The sequence below is a fragment of the Sceloporus occidentalis genome, unplaced genomic scaffold (genome assembly GCF_023333645.1).
Source record: "Sceloporus occidentalis isolate IW3139 unplaced genomic scaffold, rSceOcc1.0.p SCAF_47, whole genome shotgun sequence".
Taxonomy (NCBI): domain Eukaryota; kingdom Metazoa; phylum Chordata; class Lepidosauria; order Squamata; family Phrynosomatidae; genus Sceloporus; species Sceloporus occidentalis.
Window position 1 is genome coordinate 4,119,707 of NW_028317027.1, and position 20,342 is coordinate 4,140,048.

The following is a 20,342-nucleotide window of genomic DNA, read 5'->3' on the forward strand; positions in this document are numbered from 1 at the left end:
CCTCTATAGTAATTAGTTGTGATGCTGATAAGGTGTTCGATATAATTTCCTGGCCATACCTTGTTAGTTTTTTCAAATACCATCATTTCGGGTTGCCTTTTGTACAAATGTTTCGAGCGTTGTATCATTCCCCGGTGGCTCAGGTTACGGTGAATAATATGAACTCCCGCTGGTTCTCCCTGGGTAGGGGTACTCGCCAAGGATGTCCCCTGTCTCCTCTACTTTTTAATCTAGCGATCGAACCTCTAATTCGTGCTACGGAGCGTTCCGCCGAGCTTGAGGGAATCAGGGTGGGTGAGGTCAAACTGAAGGTTGCCGCCTTTGCTGATGATCTTTTGTTATACCTCTCCAATCCCAAAGCGGTGATGCCTCATCTACTTAACCTATTCGACCAATTTCATAAGGCCTCTGGATTCTTAATCAATAAGCTCAAGACCGAAGCACTTCCCATTTTCCCGCAGGCTAAACGTGGCTGGGGGGGGGCGTTCCCTTTCAATTGGACTCAACTTCCCTCTTTGAAGTATCTAGGCCTTACAATCCCCATAAATTTGGCACATCTTTACAAACTAAACTTTTCCCCGTTGTTGCGTCAAATGGAAGACTCGTTTAAAACTTGGTCCAAATTTTATCTCTCCTTCTTAGGTAGATGCCACGTATACAAAATGGCCTTTTTCCCCAAACTACTGTACCCGATTCACATGTTGCCCATTACCTTGAAGAGGAAGGATATCCAATATCATAATGCACTGCTGCGTAAGTTTCTGTGGTGCAACAAAAAAGCTAGAATTTCGTTGGTGAAACTTCAACAGCCTGCTCATAACGGGGGGGGGGTGAATTTACCAAACCTATTAGACTATAATTTGGCCTCTAACTACCGCTTTGTGACGGATTGACTGCGTGGCAGGTCTAGGTTCGCCAATGTGACCCTGGAGCAGCAACTCTTTCCAACCATTTCTTTGGCCTCTCTCCTGCATCAGCCTAGAAATACTTTGCCTCCCGATGTGGTCGCCAATCCGTTGTTGTATCATACACTGAAGGCCTGGGAGCGTGTTAGACGTCGCCTGGGCTTGGAGGTTCATTATTCCCGGTTCTTGCCCCTGGTTCGCAACCCGCAGTTCCAACACGGGAGGGAGGATGTTGTCTTTAGAAGACTCGCCCGGGTGGGGGGTCGCGCCGTTGGTGACTTCCTTGACCCACGAGAGGGTAAACTGTTGTCGTTCTCGCGGTTCCAAGCTAAATTCCCTACTGTTCAAATTCATCCTATTCACTACCTTCAGCTCCGTAACTATGTTAATACGCTACTTCCCCACCTCTCTGGGGCTAACTCCAACAACCCCTTAGACCAGATCACAATATTATCGTCTGCCCCACTGCTCACAATGTCTACAATATATAATCTGCTTCGACCACTTATCGATTGGGAGTCCCATACGGCAGGTATTGCCTCCTGGAAAACTGATTTTCCAAATCTGTGTCCAAAGCAAGTTCTCCAGGCATACTCCCGCAATTCTAAACTTTTGGTGTCTAGGGATTATGGTGAAATGTTCCTTAAAATTCTGCATAAAGCGTATGTCACCCCCAAACTCCGGTTCTTAATGGGTTTATCTGATCATTCCTGATGTTTGAAATGCTGCTCACCTGAGGCAGATCTTCTTCACGGCTTATGGTCCTGCAGTTCTATTGCCCCGTTCTGGAATGCCCTACAGTTGTACATCACAGATACTCTGGGCATTTGTTTTGTAATTTCCGTTGAATGGGCAATTTTTGGTATATTCCCTGACCATGTTCCTCCCTCTGTAGCGAGAGCTAAATCTCTTGCTTCTCGGCAGTGGCCAAACGGGCAATATTATCCCAATGGATTGCTCCTCAGCCACCTTTATTGCCTATGGTCCTGTCGCGCTTACGCTTTTTGTTTCATATGGATTGGCTTGAAGCCGTTCTCCATAAGGAAAGCAAGGTTACATTTCTGTTTAACCGTTGGTCCCCATTTATCGCGACGCTGGATAGTAATACCAGGTTGTCGTTATACCAAACATTTAATACCACAGAATGGTACTGCCTTCAGGTCCTGAGAGGTACTCGCCCCGTCCCGGGCTTTTGATCTTAATGATGGACGGGATGGATGCATGTTGTGGCCCGAGGTTTTGCGTTGGTGGGGTAATGACATCTTTGGGAAGGGAAAATTTTGTACCTTACGATTGATTCCATGATTGTCATCCTCTTAACCTTACTTTTGGTCTCCCAGATCATTGTTTGTACTGTATGATATACTGGAACTGTACATCACTTGTCTCTGTAAATTTGAAGTTTTGTCAACATGTCAACATGTCTGGATGAAAAAAAATTCTTATGTTTTATGCTTTGTCTTCTCCGTGGAATAAAGAAGTTTTAAAATTGTTACATCTATCACTAAAATATGTTTTAAAAATTAAACCTCTACAATGATCCCCACTTACTTAAAAAAAAAACAAGTAAAATATACCTTGGTTTGACCACTTTTTAGACCAAAGAAAGCAAAAATGCAAATAGTTACCACAATCCTTCAAAGAGAATGGTGGTAAAATGGGTAAATAAAAAGATCAAAATTACCCCCCCCCCCCCCCCGAATGTTGCTCCGGATAAAAAAATTTCGTCTGAGCCAAAAGGCCGGGAAACGAAGTTCATTGCTAAAAAATAAAATTAAAAACACCAAGACATTAGCAGCAGATCCTTTAAGCCCTGTAAATTTTGAGGTGGGGCCTACACGGATGCCACGTGTTTTCCAGGTAAGAGACGCACACGCACCCGGCCATCCACGTGATGTAAAAGAAAACATAATTCATCAGACCAGGCCACCTTCCTTCATGTCTCTGTGGTTCAGTTCTTATGCTCACGTGCCCATTGTAGGCGCTTTCGGCAGTGGACAAGGGTCAGCATGGGAACCCTGACCGATCTGCATACTCAAAACCCTTCTCCAACGTTCTAGAAATATGGTACATTGTCTTACCTTTTTTTTGTAACGAAACAAACTTTTCGTCATTTCCATTGGTGTTTTGTGCTTGACATTTATAAGGGTACATAACATCTTCTTCTGTGATGTTTATTAAGTGTAAGTCTGTTCTAGCAAACAGTTTACCATCATTATCCCTATAATGCATAAAATTAGTAAGTTCTTAAAAAATGTAAAAAGGTTGCCAGAGAGTGATTGGCAAACCCCCTTTCTCTCAAGAGCAAAAAAAAGAATTGCATAAAATAAAACAAACTGCAACATTAAAATGTATACACCTTTCTTTGGAAGCATGTGAGTTATAAATCTGTTCGATCTCATCAGATTTCCTGATACCATATCTATATTTTCGGAGGGGGGGGGGGGTTAATATGTCCTTCCATATATTGTAATACTTTCATTTAAAAATTGAATTTGATTTTATTGTACATTAATTAAATTAAACTAATTAAATGAATCATTTCATTTTTAAATCTGGCACCTACATTGTTTCATTCTGAAAAGCTAAATTAAAAATAAGTACTGATAAATCTTTAGTATACTTACTTTGACCTTAGCTCAGTATAACATGTTGTACTACTGAAATTGTCACATTCGTTCACAAATTCATACACATCATTAGTGTCTATTTTATTCGTATCTACATAAAGCCAGTACACAAGGGTTAGTGTTTTGTTGTCATATCCATAAAAGACTTCACAGTCAACAGACAGATTTTGACCTGAAAGGAGCATAGCAAAAAATATGTTAATGTTATATATTCAAAAAACTCAAAGCATGTGAAAAACATTATCAGTCATTGGTCTTAGGTTCATGATAGCTATATTCATATCACAAGCATGTTTAAACTCCCTCACTATCTTAACCTCTGCCATGTATGCTGGCAGATTACTCCATTTATCTCCCTCTGTGTAAATTAAGACTTTCTTACATTACATTACTAAGCCTCTGGCCCTCTAGTTGGAGACTGGAGACCTCTTGTATTAATATTTCTCCTCCTTTGAAATACATTTCCCTCCAGTAATTTGTTAAATCCCTTTATTATTTAAATGTTTCTATCTCACCTCTCCTCTCTTAGCTGACATCCTAGCTATACATTGAGATCCCTTAGTTTTTTTTCTGATCATTTTTTGTCCTGCAAATCATTTAATATTTTAGTAGCTTTTCTTTGACCTCTCTTGAGAATCCTTCTGAATCATTTTCTGATGCATATTGCATTACCTTCATATCTTTAATTCCTTAGAAATAATTACTACCAAGTCACTATCCTTTGCCAGTAATAAATAGTACATCAAAACCTGTTGTTTGCCTTTAGATTTGTTACATCCTAAAAATATTATTTTATTAACATAAAACTCCTGCCTTGACCATTCTTCTAATTTACATAAAGCATTTGCCATTTGGTTTATTCTACCAGTATTGTCTACACATTGCAGACCTTTGTTTTGTCTGCAAAAAAAAAAATCTTGCCTTTGAGACCTTTTGTAATATTGCTAGGAAAAACATTAAAAAGCATGGATTTCAGTACCAATCCTTGAGGAATGCCACTAGGAACAAGACCTTCTTTTAAATATTCACCATTAACTTCTGTTACTCAACAATTGCTTAATCCAAACACTCAATTATGAATCTTCTGCAGGAGATGATATCAAATTTCTTGCTGAAGTCTAGATATGTTATATCTTTTGCTCCTCCCTGGTTGGACAAAATCTCCCTGGAGTAAACCCATGCTTCCGATCTAGCAAACCACTTATATCCAGATACTTAACAATCCTTTCTTGTCTTTTGCACTACCTTTTTTGTGAAGTGATATTACAAGTGCCAACTTCTAATCTTTGGGAACTACTCCTGTCTATGTTGGCTAGTTAAATAAATCTGTTAACATTTTTGTCAGAACCTGGAGTAGTATTATTAACTTTGGGTGTATGCCACTGGCTCCCGATCATTTATCTGTTTTATCTAAATACATCTTCTTCCTCTGCTCTCCTGTGCTGTATCTTTCCTAAACTGTTTATTTCTACACATTGTTCTAAATCAACTTTTTTCATCCTGTGTGTCACAAATACACCTTGCCCAAATGTATTCACACAGTGGTGTAGCATCTCATTGCCCCTAGTAGTTTAAATGCCTCTGAATAACATATTTGACTGGTAAATAGTGAAAAGGTACAAAAGATAGCTGCTAAACATAGACAATATGATTTCAGGATAGACAGATTAGATAGATGGATGGATAGATGGATGGATAGATGGATGAATGGATAGATGGATCAATAGATAGAGCAATAGATTTATCGATAGAAAGAAAGATATCTTCTGTTTGAAGTACCTACCTAGTTCTATCTCTGCAGTAACATTTTTCTCACCACTGATAGTTGGCTTTACAAATTCTATTGGATCTGAAAGCAAAGTTAAAAGGTATTAGAAAAAAATAATGCTTTGCACACATTTCTCAAAGAGGCAATAATTTTAGACTAATCTATGGATTAGACTGGATTACTTGCTTGTATGCCTATGTTTTATTCTGCCCCCAACATAATATTTTCCTTTTCCCTCTCTGTTCCCTCTACAAGCTAAAGCCAGTACTCACCACCTGCAGACACTATGCAGCCTGTATCCCCTTTATTGTACTGCAGGGCCAGAGATTACATCACTTCCCAGAGCAGAGTGTCACTCAGGAAGGAGAGCATTGAAGTAGACCACGTTTTTGGACCTGATCAGATCTGCACTTTGCACCAATCTGTATCAATCTCTAATTTCCTGGTGGTCTGAGTGGTAGACAACAGAATTCTTTGTAGCAGACACAGGTGTCCATGTACAGACACGTTGCCGACCACTAAACAGTGGAGATGACACGTCGCCCAAATTACTTGGTTGTGCACACAAGCTTGATGGCATTGTCAAACCAACTGCAGGATTGGTTTTTTTTTTATTATTTTTTTTTATTTTTTATTCTTTGGTCTCCTCAGTGCATAATACTGTATATATTTATATCATGCTATCATCTCTTTTATTTACAGGTGTATTGTTTAACTATTTATCCAATGAGCAATTTGATATTCATCTTAATAATATATCTTAGTTCCACAATACAGTTTGTGGTTATGTTCTGATATGTAACAGCGGTGGGGTCAAGACAGGGTTCTTCCAGCTGTGCAGATTTGGGTAGCCAAGTCACGCAGAGTACTTTTGCCTGTTTAATTGACTAGCAGACACAAAAAAAATCTAAGTTTAATTGTGATCTAGACAGCCTGTCTATTTTTATTATGTGAGTGTCTTTTTATGGTAAAAAACTTTGTAGAACATTGTACAACTTACTTTTACATATCTTTTTGAATGTGCGCATGGAATAAATGCCTGAACTAAATACATTATATTGAAGAATCCAGTAGCACCAGAATCCATGTAGTAAATATTACTTTTTTACTACTTTGTAGCTGTAACTACATTAATAGTGTTATCATTCACAAACCTTGTTACTGTTATATATTTCCATTAAAGCAGGTTCAGTATGTTGCAAATATATCTGATTTACACTCCTAATCTTTATAAGGGTGTAAGTATGTGTTTATGTAGTTATTAAGACAATATCACAGTAAGTTGATTTCATAATTAAAATATTTTTTCATTGCAACCGCTGTTTTGTTCTTTACTGTTATAGGTGAAACCTTTGACTTATTTTGGAAAACTTTTCACAAATTTTTCAAGTATTTTTGCCTGTTTATGCATAATGCATTATGCATAATGTAATAGACCACACAATTTGCTCTGAGACAGCAAAATAAGAACTTAATGACATCATGGAATGTCACGTATATGATATTTTTTCATATTGTTATGCAGCTATGCTACTATTATTTAATTTATTTTAGCTTATATTGGATCTGCAGAGGTGGATATGAGAATTTGTGACAAAGGCATCTGGAATAGACAATATTATTATGCCCTAGTATGAATAAGTATGACTAAATATTAAAATTATATATTTGAAAAATTACCTTCAACAGTTAGAATTGTTTTTCTTGAACATTTGTAACTCTTTCCTTTATGAATACTTGTAATTACATAAGTATAGTCTGCAGCATCTGAGCGCTGTATGGCATTAAATGAAATTTCCTTTTCATCTTTTTTATACCATTTACAGTCCTGTAAGTCATACAACAATTCAAGTTAAACGGTCAATATATGATTACATATAAACTGTGTATGGTCATAAGAGTAATGTTATGAAAAATACTAAATTGAATTTGGTGAGGTGAGTTAGAAAAGAGGGTGAAAGGTTGGCAGTGGAGATATAGAGTAGTAGAAGCCAAAGGAAGATAGATGGGAGTTGTCCAAGCGAGGGGGTGCAGATGGAAAAGACTAGAGCCCCAAGAACTGAGCCCTGAGGAACAGCAACAGATAGTGGTAAGCGAGAAGAACAAGTTCTAGTGAAGGAGATACAAGAAATACAGACAGAGAGGTAGGTTTTGATCTGTGTCAAGGATGCCATGGACATAAAGAGTTTGTAGAAAGAGGGGGATGTCAACTGCGTCAAAGGCTACAGAGAGGTCCAAGAGTATAAGTAGTGAGAAATGGCCTTTTGTTTTTAGCAGCAAGGGGGTCGTTGGTAATTTTAGTGAGTGCAGTCTCAGTGTAATGCTATGGATGGAAACCAGTTGATAGAGGGTCAAGTAATGTTTGTGGAGAGAAATTTAGTTAGTTGATTATAAGTTAATCATTCTAGCAGTTTGAATGCCAAGAGGAGGAGAAAAAGTGGAGGGTAGTTTGACGGGATGTGGAATCAAGGGAAGGTTTATTTAGGATGGGAGAGATGATGGCAAATGAGAATGAGAATACACCAGAGGAAAGTGAGAGATTAAAGGTGGTGAGGTGGGAGGATGAGGGACCCTCAGAAATCTCACTAGGGGTGACTGCACTCAAGCAGTTGAGGGTGGCTTGTGGTGAGAAGTGAGATTCAGGTACCATATGATTGACAACACATCACATCCCTGATTGTACCAATTTTGTTTGTAAAGTAAGTGGCAAGTTCTTGGGCAAGTTAGAAGGTGAGAGAGGTGCTGGGTGACAGAGGAGGGTATTAAATGCAGAGAACAGACATTTAGGGTTATGTAGTGTAACAATGTTTTACTTCACTAAGTAATTAAATTAAAAAAATTGAACATCTTCCAAGAAGAAGTGATAGAAGTGAATACAGTAAGGTAATTGAAACATGCATAGGATGGGGATATGGCGATCCTGAATACAAGACAAGACTGAGAACCTTTTAAGGAATGATATAATTAACAGTAGAAATATAGGCTGACTAAGTCTTCACTTAAAGTCCATTTTCCTATGTTAAATGTTGAACCTAAGATAAACCATTAAGTTATTCCATCTCTAAAATGCATCAGTCATTATTTATCTTTATTTAGGTGCTATGTTTTTTAGTTTTCACATCTACCAGAACCATAACCACTGAATATCATGCAAAACTTCCTACCACTCCACCAGTGATGACTGGATCGAAAAGATGCAACATTCTTCTTTATTTCTACCTTTATTATTATTACATGTATCTTAGAATGAGGCACAAGCTCAAAGCATTCCATGCAGCATTAAGATGGCGGCTCCCACATAGAGCCTAAAAGCAAATTTCATTGCTGAGATGGAAAGGAAAATAAAATAAGTATTCCTTTTATTGCTTATATTATTCATATCTATAATGTAATAGCGTCTCTTCAAGCAATGCTCTGAGGCATAAGTAGAAATAGAAACATACCTTGTACCACACAATGGAGTGCTCACCATCTGTGTATTCATGATATAGGTCGATTTTGATATTTGCATATGTCCCTGTTTTTGAAGGATTATGACTTATACAAGAAGAATTGTAACAACTGTCCTGATTTTTTATCAACACATTTAGTTTTTCTTGTCTGCTTGTTATATTTCTGGAAAAAAAATGTTATTGATTTGTTAGGAGCTACAAGTACATTTCTAGGCTGTACACTTATGGTACATATCTACTATAATTTTGTTTATATTCATTACCATTTAGTTTTATGCAACCTAAAATTAAGTAGTGAAATTACGCAGAATGTCTTATAGTCAGTTGAAGAATATGATGAGATTTGCAGAAACTGGGTGAAAAAAGCTTCTTAAAAGTGTTATTTTGCATTAATAATAAAATGACAAATCAGATACAATGCTCGGTTATTGTTTTGTGAAACAACACATTTAAATGATCATCATCATATGATTCAAAGCTAATTTTCTAGTAGACAGTTTCCAAACTTGAAGGGCAATGAGGCATTACTCCATAAAACTGCACCTCTGCTCATGAAGTCATAAAACAAAATACCGGTAGTTCTAAAATATAAGGGATAAAAGGGAAAGCTGGTGAGTCAAATCAGCAATATAAAGGGTTATTTCAAATATGGGAGCTAGGCCTAGAAGGTCCAATTTAGATAAACATTGAAAGAATGGAAACAGAATTTTTACAAACAGAAACATAAGGGATTACATCAAGGGTAATTTCTGGACCGACTTCTTTTTTTCATTTACATATAAATGACCTAGAAGTGAGTATTGATATCATGTAGATAGCACTAAAATATGTATGGTTATAAACACTGAAAGGGATGTTCATATATTACAAAGTTATTTAAAAAGTCACGGTAGTGGGCAAAAAAATACAGATATAAATAACATTGATACATTTTCTGAACGATTACTCAACCCAAGGATTAAGCAAATGACAAAACACCATACTTCAGTACTAGACTTTTTGGGAAGAGAGAACATTTATTTTAATTAATACAGGCTGATCCAGACAGAGTGATGATGGCCAATGGAAGCCGTGAAGGATTAATTCCTACCCACTGAGGAAAAATGTACAGTATATTAACTAGGATAGAAAGAGAATTTCCATCATCTGGATCAACATATATGGGGATGTTTTGCAAAGTTTGAACTTTAAAATGTTATATGTTTTTTCAAACTCATTAACAATGTAACAATGTAAAGAACTTCTAATTTGTGAGCGTGATCATTTATGGCTTATCTCGTTTTACCTGAACATTCCATTAGATGATAAATATAATTATTTTCGAAATACACTTTATTTTTAATACACTGTAAAGCACATATAAAGGCATGCTAACTTACTCTACAGCACAGCTGTACATTCCAGTATCATTTAAATGCAGAGGCCAGAACTGAAGTGTTTCTCCATTTGCAATGACTCTATCATTGACCTCAGCTGAGAGATTCACTTTGGTATTTGAGTCGATGTATTTGTACCAAGTAATATAAGTTCCATTTTTTTTCAATAAACTTTTAATTAGCTTGGGGTTTTCCCAATTGCATTTTAATATGTAGTATTCATCTTCAACCGTGCACCTAGATATTGAACTGAGCCCTTAAAGAAAGAAACAACATGGTAAGTAATTGTGTAAATTATGCAACACTGCTCTTTTCATATGCAACCCAGCATCTCAGAAGTTATTGTAAAACAGACATTATACTTTTATGCTGTATGTTTAATTTTAGTTCTCAATAGTTTCCCATTGCTTGCTTTAAAGTGACTTGTCACATTCCCAGTTTAAAATATTAAATATACTATGCTTTAGTGTATACAAATTAAAGTATCACATTTATTATTGTGAACACACTTTCTATGTAAGAAGCTATGTAAGAAACCATTTTAACACCCTTTATTCAGTATTAAAACGAGATTCTCTCCCCTTTGTTCAATCACTTTGAACAGTTTTTTTTAAATGGTAATGGATTCTTCAAGGCTGTGCATGGATGGTTATGTGTAAGTGTATGTGAGCATGGGTGTGTATGTATGAGCATAGATGCGTATGTGTGTGTGCACAGATGTGTATGAGGATGGATCTGTATGTTATACTTGCCAACAGTCCAAATTTGCTGGGACAGTCACATGTTGGGGTTCTGTCCCGGCATAAAAATACTACCTATGCACAGTGGATTACACCGTGCACAGGCAGCATTGCGTCTAAACTGCATTTGTCTTTGAGACATACACAACCTTACTGCTAGTAAATGAGCTCCAGATGCTCGGTATCTGTACCAGGTAGCCTGGAGGTCAGTGCTGCAGGATCTCACAGCATTGTGTGACTCCCTTCTTTAGGCACTCCCCCCTCTACCCCAGGACGTAGGAGGGGCACGTTGGTAAGTATTGTGTAAGTGCGTGTTACCACAGATGTTTATGTGTGAGCACGGATTTGTTTGTGTAAGAGTGTGAGAATGGGTGTGTATGTGTGAGTGTATGCTGGCATGAGTATGTAAGTTTGTGCAAATGTGAGAGTGTGTGTAAAAATGTATGCCAGTTCATATGTGAGTTACACATATATATTGTTTTATAATTGCCCCCATATATCCCCTTAAGTATGACTGCTGGAGACACAACTGGTGTCAGTTTTATTATCTAGACACTTAGCATTTACACTGATACATCAGCATATGGAACCACAGGGTAGACTTTCGTTTATAGTGTGTCAGGTTAACAGTGTACATTATACCCTGGTGTCCTTTTATTATCCTTTATTATGTGGGGCAGCTATAGTTTTTTACTAACCTGCTTGCTAAACTTGATAAATGTAAAAAGGAAAAGTCCTGATGTGTGGCAATTTGAATGTGACTTTGGATCTGCTAATGGATAATTTTCCCATTCCACTGGTGGGGACATGGGATGCATCTTAAACAACTAGGACACAAGCTTACAAAATAATTGTATTCCTATCAGTTATATGATAGCTGGAGAGTAGACATGTCCAATAATTCTTCTGTTTGTTTTTGGCCCATTTGTTTTCGGGCAAAGAATTGCGTACCCTGCCTTTTACTCTCTCACAATCTTGTTCACTCTCTCAAGCTCTCTAAATGTTTCCCTACCTTCTCTGCCAACCACTTATGCTTCTGCAACCTTTTGTTCTTCTTCATCTTCTATATTTTATCTTTTATCTTCATCAGCATCTCCCAGCATAACCCGACAGGAGCATCCGACAAAATTACGAACGTGCCATCATTCAGCCACCACTGATTTGTGGATCAGGAAGAGGATGTCACCGGAAGTGCTGTCATATTGCAACTTAGGGTAACATGATAGGCCAAGTGGGAGAGAAGAGCACAAAGCTCAGCGCTTACACATAAGCTCAGCCTGAATATTTATTTCCTCTCTGCTACACCCTGATCAAGTGGGATTTGTTTCTAGCTGGCAGCCGGTAGATGATACACACAAATTTGTAAACATTATGGAGGATGCCAGCTGATTCAAAATGCCTTTTCTTCTCATGTCAAGTGACAGTGACAGACAGCACAGGCTATTCCTTTCATAGTGGTTATACACTAGTGTAAAATTGTTTGTGGCTTATGAACTATATGGAAAGTCCCATGTGGTGCACGGGCAAGAAAATATGTGTAATTTTACAGGAAGGCTCAAAGGTAGAAAAAAACATTTCCAAGTTAACCTCTTTCTTCCACTCAATGATCAAAGAAAGTTCAGTTCTTGTAAGGTTTATTTCTGACTCACCAGTTCATAAACTGCTGCTGTTTGCATAAAATACTGAAGAATCTCTAAATCAAATATTCTAAGATAAAATATAAATAAACGCCATGGAGTACATGCAAGTTTGTAACCGCTCATAAGCCCATTAAATCTTTTTTTAAATACAAAAAAGATCCAGTCAGCAGTTGCAGGTACGTCATTTGGCAAATGCTGGCCTTAAGATGTCAGCAAAGCTTGGTCAACCCAATCCAGCCCTGCTGTGTAATGTCACAAAACGTGAATACATTTCAGGAAATGCCCCATATGGAGTATTGTCAATAAGCTGGAATTGGTGGCTTATATCCACTTTTGCAGCAAAAAATAGGATGGTAAAAGCAGGAAGAAATCCTTATATAATAACACAGTTTGAATTTATTATATAAGGATTTCAGTGCCAGGAGCTATTTTAGACACTCTGAGGCAGGGGAGGGCTGGCAGCCTAAGGCCTGGGGGGCAAGTCTAGTCAACTGGCCCGTTGCACCATCAAAGCGGCTGCGAGCGACATTGAAAGCGGCCGTCGTGCGGCAGTCACTCCACCAGCGCCTAATGAAATTAAAGTGGCCGGCGTGCACGCACCGCATGCCTCAGCTCTTCATCCCACCACTTTTAAGACGTGGGAAGAGGAGCTGAGGCATGGCCATTGGGTCTGACAGCCGCATGATGCAGGGGGGTACCGAGAGTATTTGGCACCTGTGGCAGACCCTGTATGTGGCACCCCCCCCACACACACACACTTTAAAACTGCATAGTTTCTATGGTTAGGCAAACATTGACAGGGGTACAGCATATTTGTTATCATGATATGCTTAGGGATTATGCGGTACCACCGTCAATGTGTGCCTATACATTGAGCCAGACACTGACAACCCCTATCACTATATACTAAGCCAAACATTGATGTGGTGTAGGCTTACCACTTTAGTGACTGGCATAGTATATAGTAGGGATGCACCGAAATGAAAATTCTGGACTGAAACTAAAAATTCAGCATTCACTTGGCCAAAACTGAAAAAAAAAACAAAAAAAAACTTTAAAATACTTTATTAAAAGTAACACCAAAATTAGACAAAAAAATCAACAACAATATTAACATATATATACACACAAACACACATATATATAACAACAATCACAATCCTATCATGCCCAGGTTCTAGCATGTGCTGGCTGACTTAGCATGATAGGAGTGTGATTGCTGTTTGCAATTATATATATATATATTAATACTGTCATTGAATTATTCTGTCCAATAAAAGTGTTAACACACCGAAGTTGGACCAAAAAATAATTTATAACAGCAATCACACTCCTATCATGCCTAGGCAGCCACTACATGCTGGAATCTGGGCATGAAAGGAATGTGATTACGGACTCCCTATGCCAAGCTATCCCCCAACACTTACACATCCATGCTATCTGAAACCCTCATTCACAAACATTCAGCATAACACCCATCACTCTCACACACTTACATTCAGCATAACACCCATCACTCTCACACACTTACATTCAGCATAACACCCATCACTCTCACACACTTACATTCAGCATAACACCCATAACTCTCACACACTTACATTCAGCATAACACCCATCACTCTCACACACTTACATTCAGCATAACACCCATCACTCTCACACACTTACTAATCCACTCTTTCCTACCTTTTCTTCTTTCACTCTCACTTTTCCTCCTACTCCTCTTCTTCTTCTTCCTGTCCTTTCGGTGCACTGAGCGCGGAAGACGGTGGGCGTGGCTTCAATGTTGTGCCGCGCGCATCGTTTCTGAAGGCGTGCCGGCATGGTGGCACCCCTCAGATGAGCGGCAGCCGGGGCGGACCGCCCCCCTCCCCCCCACGCCAGGTACGCATGACGGCCGCATTCAATCCTGCTCGCGGCCGCAGCCGCATTGAATGCTCGTCCGTCCGGCCCACCGGCCCGGATTTAGGGCGGCCTGGGGGGCAATTGCCCCCCTGCCCCCCGGCCCAGTCCGCCCCTGCTCTGAGGAAGCCTATTTAGTAGGTGAAACGCGTATGTGCTATTTTTATTGACCTTTTAATGGTTTTTAACCAGAAAGCTGAAAATAAATAAGTTTTTTAAAAACCATTCTTTTCTGCTCCTGGTATCCTTTTAATGTTTTAAACACGCAAGTTTATATCCTTGGTGGGGATCATTCCACCTACGCCAGAAGGTGTGAGCAATCCACTTATTGCTCACCATATTGTGAGTATACAGTGAACTGTTTGCTTTATTCATTTTATATATATACAGAAAGCACTATGCCTATTTCTGTTTAACTTTTTATGTGCACCTTATCCTGAGAACCAAAAAAAAGAACTACACAGGACTGCTGCTAAAGATATCCCCTGGCGAGGATTGTATCGCCAATGCAAGTATTGTGGGACTAATTGCTTAAGTCCCCAAAAAATGTGAGTACCCATTCCTTAACTCTTTCCCACACGGTGCCAGCCACATATTATATTACTGTGACTTTCTTCTCCTCTATGCGCAACCACTATCCCCTGTGACCTCCAAGTTATATAGACTTTTGCATACCTCAGTGCCAGCTATTTTTAGTAATAGGGAAGAAGTTTTTTCCCAGCTAAGTCATGTCAAAACACTAAGCTTTGTAGTGTATTTTATATAATAAACTGTAAAGCTAGCATGAAATATTAGTGTCACTATTCTGCTATTATGTGTTCACTACTTTTAGGCCCAGGCTGGCCATATGATGCACCAGACAAATGCCCCTCCCGCCTAACTCCAGGTCTTATTATTGTGCACAGATCTCATTTGGTAAAATGCAGTTGCCTGCTAAATATATGCTTCTACAAGCTGCCATTCTACATACAGTAAAAGCAGGTGATGTTAAAATGTACCATGCATCCAGTGGTGGGACTCAGCCGGCTCTTGCTGGCTTGCGCGAACCGTTTCTTTAAAAATGTAGAGTTTGCCGAACCGTTTCTTAATTACCCTATTATAGGTCGCACTTTTTCTTTTCTTTATCATTTAGCCCTGCTGCGGGCAAACATCAGGATGAGGATCCAGATCCCCCGCAGCGCTGCAGGGGACCTGGATCCAACCCTCTAGCAGCCGGTGGACGTCTGTGCGATGCAGACAACCCCCCCTGCTGCCAGCACGTTACATGACCCTCCGGTCCACCATAGAAGCCGCATCGTGCAGACTTACCCCGCTGCCAGAGATGAGGATTCCCTGCAGTGCTGCAGTGGACCTGTATCCTCCTCTCAGGAGGCAGAGTGGCATATCTAGGGGGCAGAGTGGCATATCTAGGGTGGCAAAGTGGCATATCAGGGGAGCAGAGTGGCATATCAGGGGAGCAGAGTGGCACATCTAGGGGGCAGAGTGTCATATCAGGGGGCATAAAACATACTAGGGGAGCAGAGTTTTATATTAGGGGGACATAAAGCATATCAGGAGGCAGAGTGATATATCAGGGGAGCAGAGTGGCATATCTAGGGGGCATAAAGCATATCAGGGGGGAGAGTGGCATATCTGGGGGGCAGAGTGACATATCAGGGGAGCAGAGTGGCATATCAGGGGAGCAGAGTATCATATCAGGGGAGCAGAGTATCATATCAGGGGACCAGAGTGGCATATCTAGGGGGGGCAGAGTCTCATATCAAGGGAGCAGAGTGTCATATCTGGGGGGCATAAAGCATATCAGGGGCAGAGTGGCATATCTAGGGAGCAGAGTGGCATATCTAGGGGAGCAGAGCGGCAAATCAGGGGGGGCATAAAGCATATCAGAAGGCAGAGTGTCATATCAGGGGGGCAGAGTGGCATATCTAGGGGATCAGAGTGTCATATCAGGGGAGCAGAGTGTCATATCTGGGGGGCTTAAAGCATATCAGGGGAGCAGAGTAGCATATCTGGGGGGCAGAGTGGCATATCAGGGGGCATAAAGCATATCAGGGGGCATAATGTATATCAGGGGAGCAGAGTATCATATCAGGGGAGCAGAGTGGCATATCTGGGGGGCATAAAGCATATCAGGAGGCAGAGTGGCATGTCAGGGGACCAGAGGGGCATATCTATAAGTAAGGTGCATTATGAATTAAGGGGGGAACCTTAAAATGGCTATTGGCTGTCCAAATGTCTGGATATAACCTATGCTGTCTCTGCTGCATAATAGATACCAATAATGTTAAAATACATGTATTCCTGTTCATTCGATAAAATACAGTTTTACCATTCCACTAATGTGTATTTTTTCCTTTAAAAATAAATGTATCATTAAAATAGCACCAACCTTATAGGGTGCGGTTATAATCAATCCAATACGGTATGATGGTAGTTAGCATTAATTAATTAATGGTAATTAAAAGTATGCGCAGGTGCTTTTTAGATTGATTATGATTTTTTGTTATGTGACTCTGGTATTACTCTGGTAATAATTTGCTTATGTTTGTTTTCTTTATTATTAATAAAATAAACATTTATTATTAATGTTAAAGGTATAAATTGTATATATTATAAATATATCATATTTGTTATTAACGTAATGGTAATTAGCATTAATTAATAGTAATTAAAAGTATGCACTGGTGCATTTTAGATTATTGATTGAGATATTTTTATGTGACAAATGCAATTGATAAAACATCAAAAGAGGCATCATAGATTTGTAAAAAAATATATATACTTTTTGGTGCCTTGACCACCCTTCCTCATCACTCATCACACTGCTTCAGTCCAGTCATCCCTATTAAAGTTTTTGAGGTCCTCCTACCTCACCACCTCACCACCTGCCCCCTTGACTCTGTACCCTCACATCTACCATCCCATTCTTTATGTCCTTACCCACCAAAGTGAACTGTCAAAATTCTAAGTATAAAAACTGTAATCCACATGTTCCAATTTTGATCCCGCAACATCTGAAAACCATGACAATACCCATGCATGTGGGATACTGTGTCTGGAGGTGCATTAGTTGAATCAAAAGTGTTAATCTGCACATAGTAAAGTACTTTGGGTTACAAACTTCCAACAAATATATAATTTTGGGACCCTACTCTCAGTATATCACAGTTTAAAAAAATCTATTTTCAAAACAGTGATGCACATAATTCACATTTAGCCCTGTAACCACCAAAATGGATGTAAATACAAGGCATCTGATGTGTTTCCAAAACAGATCCCTAAATCAATTTTTATCTCAATTTTCACTGTCTATATATAGTTATTATAGGTGAAACCATACAAAGATGTCTTGTTTTCTTAATATTTGCCACTTTTTAAAAATGTTCATACTAAATGATTTTTTATTATCTGGGCTTCTGCCCAGCCCTTCTTCTGGGGCTTCTATGACTGAGTGTCGGAAGGTCATGTGACGCTGTTGCTCCGTCATAGAAGCTCCAGCATAGAAGCCTTCTGCTGGGCAGAAGCACAAGTTGTCTGAGCGGATAGCGCAGTCGTTCACCGTCTGCCAGAGAGGAGGATCCAGGTCCCCTGCAGCTGAGAGAAGCATCAGCAGCAGTGGTAGCAGGACACTGGGCTGGCAGGCAGGCACTTCAAGATGCACTTGCAGCCCCATTGGAGCAGGGCTGAATTTCCCCGATATTATAGAATTATTATTATTTATTTTTTTAATGGTTCCCCCAGAGTAAGGAAAGTCAAAAAAGGAGCAGTAGCAGTAGTAGTATTCATCTGTTTCCATTAGATGCCATTCAACATACTGAAATAAATTTTGTATTTTGTAATTTTGAAAAACAAGGAAAGTAGAATATCTATAAAAATAAATATTTGACAAAATCAATTAAATTAAATCATTTTTCTGATCTAATGTTAAAATCATATCATTTATCTTATTTTATTCTGTGCTCTTCATTTTAAAATAATTAAATGTTAACTACATATTCTGGTGTCTTTTTTTGCCTGTTACATAAACATGCTGTTACTTGACAGGTGATTTCAAAATGCACAGTGGCAAGTTAAACTTTAGCATGAAAACAATTATAAACGCATACCTGTGAATAGATAGAAGAGAAATATTAAAATTAAGTATCCACTTCTTCCTTCACACATTTTCATCATCTTGATTCAGCAAACTATTACTTAGCCCAGAAAAGCAACGCTTACACAGCCTTTCAGCAAATGTTAGGGAAACGGGTTAGGCTGCAAACCACCCTCTGTTTTGATAATCGTTTCCTGTTACACGTCAGAGAATAACACGTGTTGAAATTGCGATGCTCTTCTGAAACATAATTTGTTCTTATGTTAACAAGCACACTGACAAAAAGACATGTTAAAACTTATATTTATTTTAGGCCCAAAAGGCAACTGGGAAGACCTGATTACAGAACACAAGAGAATCTGTACACAAACAGTCACTAGACTTGTGCACAGCAAGTAAAAACAACACGGACTAAATTTTTGTTTTGTTTTTTGCCGCGTTAGTTTTCAGGCAACCATTTGTAAATTTCAAAACAACATTCGGCAGGTGTTCCCAAAGGGAGTGGTCACGGGCACCTTCTGGACTCATCTTTCACCTACAGCAGCACCATCTCAAGGTTACGGAAGAGATCCACACTAGGTTTTGCACTGCATTGCACCACTGCTCGTCAGTTGAAATAGCAATGCAAACCCGCAAAGTCCCCATCGCTAGCCGCTTTTACTATGTTTGCTGCCCCATCAGTCACCACCATTCCCATTTCTACTGCTGTGCCTGGCTGTGATCCAATCAACTTCACCAGCATCTTCCTAAGAGCTGCCAAAATGTGAGCTGATGTGTGTTGCTCATCACCGAGGGCCTCTAACAGCTGCCTGAAGGGTTCCCCCTCAATCATCGCTGAGAAAGCAGTTGTGTCACTTTATCTGCGCCTTGGATCCCACCAAGTCACCGGCATACAGTATGACCCATCCAAGAGTCTTTGTGTAAGACAAGCCGAGTCAATACCAACAATCAAAACAGGACAACAGGAGCCAAATCAGAAAACAGGAGCAAAGTCAGCAAGCCGGGTCAAACGAAGAAATAGTCACAGCAAGTCGCACAGGAAAACCACAGAATACACCAACCAAGGGTGACCCAGAAGAGGAAGTCCAGGTTTAAATAGGGACAGGTGGAGGTGTATCCTGCATTAAGGAGGTCACCCGAGGTTATAAGAACATGTTACAGATGTAACGTGTAATATTATGTGCTACCAGTGAAGACGCCGACCGGGTAGCGGTGGTACTCGCTGCCCGGGAAGCCAGCCGAGGAGGAAGCGTCGCGGGACCGGCCACGGAGCGGCAGGTAAGTCCTTACACTTTGGTTGTAACTAAAACCGCGCTTTACTTTGGTAGGCATGGTGAGCAAGATTTTAGCACTAATAATAGATCAAGGATCGGTACTACTGCGGGTGCTGCATGTGACTCATGATAGTTCAACTTCTGATTCCGAGCAAGAAGGATGCTACCTACTTGGGATTGGTATACCAGGTCACCTGATTACTACTTTTTTGTAGATGCCTGACTCTAGCTCTGCTCAACCCATGAAAACTAGAATCACTCCTTTCCAAATGTTTTGTACTCACCTGTAAAAGTGAAAAAATAAATAAATAAAAGATATGCCCCCTACTTAGGAGTTCATAAAGTCAAATGCCAGATTTTTGTCACTAATATTTTATATCCTGCAATGAATTGAAGAAATTAAGATAAAATAAAAAAAAATAACTGGTAGCATAAATGGGCAACTGTCTTAAACTAGTTTCAATTTTAAACAACTGAAAGACAGTCAACTGTGCGCAAGCCTAGTAAAATTCCTGATTTTGTCACCAATATTTATTTATGACTGAACAACAATATATGA

At 39.3% G+C, this 20,342-nt stretch overlaps 1 protein-coding gene across 1 annotated transcript; it reads right to left on the bottom strand.

Moving 5' to 3' along the window:
* Positions 1-708: 708 nt before the first annotated feature.
* Positions 709-19,341, bottom strand: LOC149289241 (interleukin-18 receptor 1-like). Its single transcript, XM_089490896.1, has 8 exons — positions 19,140-19,341; positions 10,135-10,387; positions 8,747-8,918; positions 6,984-7,131; positions 5,319-5,384; positions 3,533-3,707; positions 2,987-3,126; positions 709-761 (listed from the first exon to the last, which is right to left on the bottom strand). Exons 1-8 carry the CDS (start codon positions 19,339-19,341, stop codon positions 709-711), a joined length of 1,209 nt encoding a protein of 402 aa, XP_089347022.1.
* Positions 19,342-20,342: the final 1,001 nt, after the last annotated feature.

Coding starts and splice junctions, on each gene's coding strand:
- LOC149289241 (XM_089490896.1), bottom strand. CDS start 19,341: ATGATTGAGGGGGAACCCTTCAGGCAGCTGTTAGAGGCCCTCGGTGAT. Junction 10,388..19,139: donor TAGCGATGGGGACTTTGCGG/GTTTGCATTGCT, acceptor TCTTTCTTTAAG/GGCTCAGTTCAATATCTAGG. Junction 762..2,986: donor TGTTTCGTTACAAAAAAAAG/GTAAGACAATGT, acceptor GTTGCACCACAG/AAACTTACGCAGCAGTGCAT.